Raw genomic sequence first — 10,321 nt, 5'->3', positions numbered from 1 at the left:
TTAAGCAATGATGAAGAAGTCAGTTACTCCTGCTCTGTTCACGGCTATAACGAGATTCGAGCTCCTTCTCTGTGTGAGTATTCATTTTGCTGCAATGAAATGATTTGTGGGTTAGTTTTGCAAAGTCCCTACATGGTCCCATAGAGAAATTTGCATAGATAATAAATAGGTTGAATCTATAACATGTTAAGAGAAAAAACACTCACATACAACACTGTCCTATAAACGTAATGTCGAGCTGTAACTAATTTAACCTAATGTAAAACGGCAATGTGCAATTGTGAGAATCAGTCAATCAATCAGCAGGTAGGCAGCGAAAGCTTACTCCTGTTATGGTTCATGAAAGAGGCTGAAGCTTTTAAAATCAATTTTAAACCATCTCTTCATGACCTGTTACCATTTCAGGTGTTGGAAGGAGCTGTATGAGGGTGACCTACCCAGACAAGAGAGTTTGGAACCTTTGGAAGGGTCTTCAGTGGAAATTGTGGAAAAAGTGCTTTCCAGTGGACAGAGTGTTAAAGAAGTATTCTGGCATTCTTCTAAGGACTTCAAGGACCTGAAGCATGAGTTTACTAATCGAGTTGAATATGTGAAGCAAGACAGAAACTGCACTCTGAAAATGAACCAGCTGAGAAAGAAAGACTCTGGAGAATATCGGCTTAGAGTAGTTTATACATCTAACCGAATCTCGGGTAGACCTGGAGTGGTTCTTAATGTTACAGGTTAATATCCCCCACTTAACTGTCTCTACATCTGGTCTCTCTGCATCATTGTACATCTGTTAAATCCCGTTCCTTTATTTTGTGCACGTTCAGATCTGCAGGTAAGACTGAGTCACTATGCAGGGTCATCAGAAGAACGGACGACAGTAACGCTGAGCTGCATCACCTCCTGCACTCTGTCCAACAGCCCCACTTACCTGTGGTACAAGAACAGACAGCCTGTTACTGATAAACTCACCAAACACAACAAACTCTACCTCTTCTTCAGCGAAGATGCAGGGAACTACTCCTGTGCTGTGAAAGGACGTGAGGATCTTCGCTCTCCTGAACAAACTGTTAGACGTGAGAATCAGTCATTATCTAGAAGGTTGTGGTAGCTCAGGTTCTGGTGGTACTTAACTTTATCTTAAAAAGCTTTTTGCTTGGTTTGGATTTTGTTTTTTTGTTTATAAGTCACTTTGGATTTAGGTTTCAGTCAAATAAATAAAGAGGAAAATCCAGAATTGCTTATGAGGCATTGCACAATGTGTGTGTGTGTGTGTGTGTGTGTTTTTTTTAAAGTATATACAGCACAGTGCTGTTGTTGAAATGTGGTTCTACTCCTGCTTCCTGCTTCAAAACAAATCCCTGGTTTATATTACGGTTCTCACTGTAATACCTCATTGTTTCATATCTACTAGAACTAAAACAGATTGCAAAAAAAATGTGTAATTGCTCATGTGGGAATGTTTTTTAATATAAGAAACATTTAGGCAAGCAGTTTTCAGGTTCAACACTTTGTACTATCAGGTTTTCTACTATTTTTAGAAAAGAGAAGTTTATGTTTAAGTTTGCTTTTTTTTTATTGCAATTACTTGGTAACATGACCAGAGAACAGTAATCACTTTAATCACTTCTGCTTTTAAAATAGAATTAAATAAATAATTTGTCTGTCAATAAGTTTTCCGGTAACACTAACAGTTGTCCCTGTGCTAAAAGAGAACCAAGCTGTAGTGTGGAAGCTGTATGCTGTATGGGGAGCTGCTGCTGCACTTGTTCCTGCTTCTCTCTCTTCTTATCGCCGTCCTGTGTGTTAAGTGAGTGACTGAATTCTTTTTGTATTCCAGAATCATAATCCAATGTTAAACATTAGACGAATAAAGCAGGAACAGATTGAACAGCCTGGTTTTTGTGTCCTTTGTGTGAACAGGAGGAAGAAAAGAGCAGAAAGAGACATTCAGCTACTGAGAGAACTTTTCACTTCGTGTTTTAATCTTCTTAAAGTTCCTATAAATCTGTTAATAAATAAAAACTAAAGAGGTTTTCTCTTCAATTCTCTCAGTGTGTTCCAACGCCTGGAGATGACACATACACAGCGCTGAACCTCATGACTGTGTCCCCAGAATATGACACACTGCAAGTAAGTATACAGTCTTTCTACCTGTGTGTGTGGGTGTGTATGAAGGAGAGTGTGTTGAGTGTGTGTGTGTGTGTATGTGTGCACGTGTGTATTGTTTCTTTAAATTCTCATGTCCCCACTAGAATATTAAAAGCTCTGCCAGTGACACTTACACCACCCTGAACCCTGCACCCATGTGCTCTGATTATGATACACTGAGGGTAAGTAAGTGTGTGTCTGCATGCGTCTGCGTGTGTCTGCATTTGATGTTCCATATGCTGAAGTTTAATTCAATCCAAACACAAAGTCAACAGTCTTACAACATGTTTCATGAATACGCAAATAATAGGCCAAAGGCTCATAACATACGCACAGAGAATAAAACTTTACATTGGACAGTATTGCTTTTGTCTTAATTGAGGGTCTGGTCTTATTTGTCTTTGTTTCTGGATTTGTGTTGGCTTGCTTTCTTTAATTGTTTTTAATATCGGAGATTTTAACTTGTATATGAATATACATAATGTGTATATGTAAGTGTAGTAAAGCGTGATGTTATATGTTTTGAAGTCAATTTAGGTTTACATTAGGTTTTTTTCATGAATAAAATTACAATCAGGAACATGATAAGGATATAAATGTTTTCTCCCAAATTATAGGATTGTCATCAGTACGACATTTTATCTGTAAATGCTTCTGTGAACAAATGAAATCATTTTCAGTGTGATAAATACACCCACGGTGTGTGTACTTATGTGTGTGTGTCTGTGCATCTGTGCTGCCATTGATAGAGTTTTTACTTCTCTAAACTCTTACACCAACATTATTATTTATGGCATTATTTATATTTTATATACATTATTTTAACATTTATTTACATAATTACATATGTAATTATGTAATATATTATTTACATATTTACATAGCATTATTACATATTTTATCTTAATTTGTGCATTTTACAGAAATGAAACAACCTGCAACCACAGTCTCTGGGAGTAAGTGTGTACTCTATAAGTGTGTGTTTGTGCAAAAGGATGTTTGTTTAAGGACTGAAGTTGCAAAAAAGAATTTCTGTCTCATGTAAAAGTCATTCATTTGTGTCCGCTTCACTCGGTTCTGTAATGTTGAATAAAATTGTTGTTAATGTCTTTGTATTTAGTTATTTAAACATTTTAAAACTTTGATGTCATTTGTTATTTTTATGTCTTGTAAACTAGAACAAAATGATGATAAAGTAAGGAATACACACTTCCCTGTACAGAAATTCTATTTTGCCTGATGTGTTACTGTCCAATGTTTAAAATGTTTCTATGTACAAGAATAAAATTGAGCTTATGGGCCGTTTTGGCAGGACAGAATGATGTACACATTTGAAATGATAACTGTGCTACCAACAGGGAACAGTCACACACACACATTCACACACTTTGGACAATTTATAGATTTTTATAGAATTATTTTTTAGTATTTTTTAGAATTTTTAGAATTTATTTATTTATTTAGAATTTATAGCCAATCAACCTACCACACATCACTGGACTGTGAGAGAAATCAGAATACTAAGAGGAAAACTCCACACACATGAACACTAAAAAAATGTAGATAAGTTTAAATATCTAATAAAAGCTTAAATATCTAATAAAAGTTAAAATATCTAATAGCAAATAATAGATTTGTGTCCTGATCACTCTTTAAGACAAATGAGATAGAGAAGTGTTAGTGGTGTGTGTTAAAGGGGTGTGAATGTTGCTCAGACTCTCTCTATGGTCTTCATCATCTCCTGTACACGCTGCTTCACGATGCTCAGCACTGCAGAGGCTAAAGCTGCTGGATCTCTGTAAAGCTCCAGAGGCTGATAGAAAAGGTCCTCAAGCAGCACTGTCAGCATATTCTGTACAAACACAAACACACACACATTTCCAGCATGATACTGAAGAGATTGATCAGAGAATTTAAAGCAGGTTCTTTAGAACGTGTCTCATGGCATTAGAAAAAGTTCCTCCCTTACAGAAAGCCTTAAAAAGAGTCGCTCTGCCTCAGGCTCCTGATGTCCACATCCCACTGGCTGATGGCTAGAGACAGAGGCTGCAAAAATCCATGTACAACTTGGTTCACACTTAGATCTCATTGACCTGAACAACCTTCACACTGCATGTCATTAAGTCTAATCCACAGGAAGTCAGTTATTTTGAGTTGTTTGCAAAGCGGACCCTAATGAATTTGATATACTCCTCCTAGAGAATTGATACAACCGCCACCAAACCCAGGCTAATATGATCTCAAGACATTGATACAACCGCCACCAAACCCAGGCTAATATGATCTCAAGACATTGATACAACCGCCACCAAACCCAGGCTAATATGATCTCAAGACATTGATACAACCGCCACCAAACCCAGGCTAATATGATCTCAAGACATTGATACAACCGCCTCCAAACCCAGGCTAATATGATCTCAAGACATTGATACAACCGCCTCCAAACCCAGGCTAATATGATCTCAAGACATTGATACAACCGCCACCAACCCCAGGCTAATATGATCTCAAGACATTAATACAACCGCCACCTAACCCAGGCTAATATGATCTCAAGACATTGATACAACCGCCACCAAACCCAGGCTAATATGATCTCAAGACATTGATAATGCAAAGTTGATGAGTGATTTTTGATCTCAAACGGTTCAGCCGTGAGAAGCCCTTAAACTTATGGCGAATAAAACGAAACAGGAAGTGGCTAATAACTTCTGTGTACATTATGTGATCTACATGAAACCTTAGGATTATGTTAAGCATAGAAAGCTGATCACAGAGATATGACAACTGTGAGTCTCGGTCATAGCGCCACCAACTGGCAGCAGGAAGCGTGTCACTTTTTGAAATCTCTAATATTTTGTCCCTTACTTTCACCTGATTTGGTTCAAAATCAGTCAGAATAATGACAAGACATGGCTGATGTGAAACTGTGAAGGAATTTTTGATACCTTGAATCGTGTTTCATGGCTTCATGTTCACAATTTATATATACAGAGTCAACCAAAAATCTATATACACTTCAGGAAAAGAAAAACAGTATGATGTATATTATGTTAGTGTAATATTAATAATATTATCATAATATCATCATATATATTAATCTATAATGTATAGCAATAAATTTAGTAATAAAATATTTATACAAATTATTCTTTCCCTGGAATGTGTATACATTTTTCTGGGTGACTCTATATATACAGTATCTCATAAAGTGTGTACACCCTCACATTACTGTAAATATTTTATTAAATCTTTTCATGTGACAAGACTGAAGAAATGACGCTCTGCTACAATGTACAGTAGTGAGTGTACAGCCTGTATAACAGTGTAAATTTGCCGTCCCCTCAAAATAACTCAACACACAGCCATTAATGTCTAAACCGTTGGCAACAAAGTGACTACACCTAAGTGGAAATGTCCAAATTGGGCCCAATTAGCCATTTACCCTCCACGGGGTCATGTGACTCGTTAGTGTTACAGGGTCTCAGGTGTGAATGGGGAGCAGGTGTGTTAAATTTGCTGTTATCGCTCTCACACTCTCTCATACTGGTCACTGGAAGTTCATCATGACGCCTCATGGCAAAGAACTCTCTGAGGATCTGAAAAAGTATTGTTGCTCTACATAAAGATGGCCTAGGCTATAAGAAGATTGCCAAGACCCTGAAACTGAGCTGCCAGTCCTGTGAGCCATGTCCTGTGGTCCAATGAGACCAAGATAAACTTATTTGGTTCAGATGGTGTCAAGCGTGTGTGGTGGCAACCAGGTGAGGAGTACAAAGACAAGTGTATCTTGCCTACAGTCAAGCATGGTGGTGGGAGTGTCATGGTCTGGGCCTGCATGAGTGCTGCCAGCACTGGGGAGCTACAGTTCATTGAGGGAACCATGAATACCAACATGTACTGTGACATACTGAAGCAGAGCATGATCCCCTCCCTTTGGAGATTGGGCCGCAGGGCAGTATTCCAACATGATAACGATCCCTAACACACCTCCAAGATGACCACTGCCTTGCTAAAGAAGCTGAGGGTAAAGGTGATGGACTGGCCAAGCATGTCTCCAGACCTAAACCCTAAGGTGGGGAGTGCAAGGTCTCTAACATCCACCAGCTCTGTGATGTCATCATGGAGGAGTGAAAGAGGACCTGGGCTGCTCTACACATCTCTACTTTTGATGCATCATGAACTAGTGGAGATATATACACATCTAAATATTAAACACACAAGTAAATAAATAAATAAATAATGAATACATAAATAATAGACATGTAAGGTAAGCATGGCATGCAGGTAGTGGCCATGGGTGGTTGGTGTGTTTTTGGAGATGGGGGGCTGTTTTTTTGATAGATAGATATAAATAGATGGATGGATAGATGGATAGGTAGAGTTTTAGATGGAATTATTGGTCTGGTTATGGATGTGATTTAAGAAATATGAACAAATGGGTTGATTATTCCACCTAATCCTCGATTCTGTTTTAATTTCAATGAGCAGTAATTGCTGGCTGGAGAATATCCATTATGTTATACATGGATACTTACATGGATTACATGTCACAAACATTTCCTCTTTATGATCTGAGTAAGAGTTTCTTCCACATAATACATAAGTGATGCTGTTTTTCTATCTAACTTTTTTGAAATTTACATTTATCTTCATGTTTATGTTCATGTTTACATCTATCTTCAGCTTATTTGCACCTTGAATATATTTGTATATTTAATAGAGTTCACTGTTTACACTTACTCAGATATATATCCATTCAGAAGTTCAATTATTTTTCACTGGTTTATTTATATCTATTTATTATAAGTATACTGCTGGTACCATCACAAATCTGTTCTTTGTTGCACTGACGGAAATTACAATGTTAATACTGACGAGAGAAGAGAAACGGTATTTCGATTCCTTCTGTATGTTTGTACATAAAGAAACCTTGTTTGCTGCCCCTGCTTTTTTTTATTCAGGGCATGGACAGCCTTGTCAGATGCAGACTCCTCCTCAGCATGACATGACAACTAATCGATCTGCACAGATTATTAAGTATTGCTCAGATTATAAAGTATTACACAAACTAAGCAGTAGAGGTGTATCTAAAGGGCAGGGCAGGAAGTTGGGGTGTCAGGCAATGATGCAAAGGCTGCAGTACCAATTAGATCTGTGAAAATCAATGTCAAACATTTTAAACATGGAATTTAACTTAGCATTTAACTTACATGGCGATAGAGAAGACAGGAGAGGATGGGAACAGAAAGAGACTTGTGTTTACCACTGATTCAAAAATCATGATCAGTAGACTGACCCTTTCTCTGGTCAGCATGATACCTCATGTAGAAGGGGTAGGGAACAGCTTGGCACTAAGCAGAGGGAGGGTTGAAGGCTTTATCATATTATTTACATTACTATGATTACCATTTTATATTACCTCATTTTTGATTTACATCACACCACAGTAACTGTATAGTGTATTGTAAGACCTTCATCTCGATTTATCACTTCAATGTGGAGATCCTTTCTTTTCTGACATTGTGTTTCTGTTATTCTGTTATATACGTAATATATGTCATATAATATATAATGTTTTTCCACATTTTAGTAAACCATTTAAAAGGTTGTGAAATTCTTTAAAAATTATCTGTACATGAGTGAAACATTCTGTTTGTGTTTAAAAGAAATTTTTATACATATACTGATGACTAAAAATAATCAGAATGAGGCTGTAATAGGAACAAAAAAAGCATATAGTCATTATACAAATAAGTTTATTCATAAACAATTCTATTTATCAATATATTATCTATAATAATAACTTATGGGAATGGGGGAGTGGGATAGGAACAGAGGGACTGATTAAAAAGGGATAGATTAATAAGGGAAGAATGATCTTAAGTACAAGGGTTAAGCCCTTCTTCAGGTCCTGGGGTTCACTCTACAAACCTGTAGGAAAGAAAAGAGATTTTTTAAATATTAAGTTGATCAAAAATAGAAATAAAATGGGATTTCATACTTACGTGTGGAGCCTGAGCAATGTAGGAAAAAGAAGTGAGAGAAAAGAAGATGAAAATGAAACAGAGGAAGAAAAGATGAAGTGGGTAAGGGGAAAGACATTGCTCAGAGTTCCTCCAAAATGTCCATCATCAGCTGGACGTGCAGCTTGAGGAGTCGCTGAACTGTGGTGGCTAAGGCTGCTGGGTCACTGTAGAGCTCCAGAGGCTGAGTGAAGAGTACTTCAGCAAGCTCTGTAAGGTAATCCTATTGACAAATTCCACACACATCCAACATAGTGTCACTGAGTTTAAGATACAATCCTGAGAATTTGTGGATCGTGGCATCAGAAGATATTCAACACTTACAATAAGCACTGTGAAGTACAGCTCTGCTGCAGGCTCCTACACGCCCACGCCCCACATGCTGAAGAGCGCAAGCAGGCGCTCCAAGAAACCTCCTTAAACTTTTGGAAAGAAAGACAAGCTTCATTAATGCCATGTCTTATCAGGTTTAAAAATATGGAAAAAGAAAAACCAGATCAAATAGACCATGTTCTGAAACTCAAACATTACTTAGAAATCTCCTGGATAAGACACTTACTGGCTGAGGTTTTGAGCCATTTATAAAGTAGCTGAAGAAAATCAGCTCAAAAAAACATCCAGGAAGTTGTAGTGGTGGTCCTGCACAGAGTAGAAAAAGATACAAAAATAAATTAGCTTTACATATTGGAGTCCTGTTTTCTATATTAGCAAAATCTGTTATCTTTAAACATCTGTCATTTCACACAGGCGTTTATTAGCTTACACAGGAGCTGAGCTCTGCTTTAATCGATTCCCTGATTGGAAGGCGTCCTCAGGAATCGAATCAGGGCCTCGTGAGGCCAACTGCACACCAACTGCATCCTGTTAAAGCAAACGAAAAATCTCTGTAACTCACTTTGGCTATGGCTGAGAAACTGAAATTATTTCCATCACAAAAATGATACAGTCTTTCATCATTCTGAAGTCACTCTGGTTGTTAGCTGCTGCCAGTCGCATGACGATCTTCCTTCCAGCCATGAACAAGAAGTTCTGGTTGTGGATGCTGGCAAGCAGAGTCTGGAATATAAGACAGCACACAATATAAAAGTTAAAGCAGAGTGGACTTTACCTGCGCAGTAACAGCAGCTGAATAAAGGTTTTACTCACAGCAAACGCCTCACGGCTGGCACCTTCAGGCCGATTTCAGTCACCCTCTGTCTGAAAGATGGCAGCTAAGAAACAAGAGATGTAAAATGTTTAGTGTATATTAAACATACAATACACTGTTACATCATTAAAGAGTGAAGAGGATCAGATTCAAATAAAGGGCACCTCCAACTCCTCTGGGTTAAGGCGCTCCTCACTCTCCTGCAAGCCAAATCATTAAATCATTAAAACTCACACAGTAAATTTTACAGTATCCGAATCAGGGAATAGCAGCATATGTAGATACACATCAGGTCTGAAAGTCTGAATTACCTCACAGTCGTTGTGATCATAGTCCCAAGTGGAGGTGGAACATCTGTCCATCTTCAGCCACATACAGCAAAGTGGTTACTGCTGTAATGGTTTGCTGTTGAATAAAAAAATATCCACACTGAAGACAAATAAAAGCACAACTGACAAAATTCTAAAAGTTACTAACTACAAGATACACTTCATGACAGTGCAATAAATTTACCACAAAATAATGTGGCACGACGAATGATGTTCCATTCGTTACAGGAGATGAACTCTGTAACCCTCCCAGATTCAGCCTTAAGAGAACAAATTAAAGTGAACACAATTATTCACTGCAATTAACAAAAGTTTTGTGATGCCACAAACGAATAATCCCTTTACCTGTATGCCAGTGAAACAGTTCTCTTATGGAGGACTCATAAGGGAATCCCTGCAAATGACAAAAGCTGAAACTCAAGATCTATTTCACAAACGTGAGCGCCTAATAATCATCAAGGTCAATTCTCTTCCTCAGAGTAATTAAGTCTGTGATTACCATGTGATTCAAGCTGCTCGTCTTGGTGGATTTAAACCAACAAAGACGGTTCTGTGGGCCCCTTATCATCCCCAGGAAGTATGTTTTCATTTCCACTGACTGAAAATAGAGAAACAAAACTAAACATTAGAACTTGTAAAGACGGGTGTTTGTGTGTTTGTATCTCAGCTGCTGCACT

General features: G+C 37.8%; 1 protein-coding gene across 2 annotated transcripts; it reads left to right on the top strand.

Annotated features, from left to right (window-relative positions):
* Nucleotides 1-304: 304 nt before the first annotated feature.
* Nucleotides 305-3,043, top strand: LOC131350675 (uncharacterized). Of its 2 annotated transcripts, XR_009204287.1 has the most exons (5): nucleotides 305-722; nucleotides 816-1,064; nucleotides 1,701-1,798; nucleotides 1,912-2,121; nucleotides 2,244-3,042. XR_009204287.1 is itself a non-coding variant. In XM_058385536.1 (4 exons), exons 1-3 carry the CDS (start codon nucleotides 386-388, stop codon nucleotides 1,796-1,798), a joined length of 684 nt encoding a protein of 227 aa, XP_058241519.1. In that variant the 5' UTR covers nucleotides 305-385; the 3' UTR covers nucleotides 1,912-3,043. The 2 variants fall into 2 exon arrangements, 1 of the variants encoding a protein (XP_058241519.1); XM_058385536.1 differs by having other exon boundaries at nucleotides 1,912-3,043.
* The last annotated feature ends 7,278 nt before the right edge of the window (nucleotides 3,044-10,321 follow it).

Source organism: Hemibagrus wyckioides, unplaced genomic scaffold (assembly GCF_019097595.1).
Source record: "Hemibagrus wyckioides isolate EC202008001 unplaced genomic scaffold, SWU_Hwy_1.0 Contig7, whole genome shotgun sequence".
NCBI lineage: Eukaryota > Metazoa > Chordata > Actinopteri > Siluriformes > Bagridae > Hemibagrus > Hemibagrus wyckioides.
Note: the sequence above shows the minus strand (reverse complement) of the source record. Positions and strands in the feature narration are given on the sequence as shown.

Bases quoted from the DNA above. Each gene is read 5' to 3' on its own strand.
- LOC131350675 (XM_058385536.1), top strand. From the start codon at position 386: ATGACCTGTTACCATTTCAGGTGTTGGAAGGAGCTGTATGAGGGTGAC. The intron at 723-815 runs GTTAATATCCCC...GTGCACGTTCAG, and splicing joins AGTGGTTCTTAATGTTACAG to ATCTGCAGGTAAGACTGAGT. The intron at 1,065-1,700 runs GTGAGAATCAGT...CTGTGCTAAAAG, and splicing joins TCCTGAACAAACTGTTAGAC to AGAACCAAGCTGTAGTGTGG.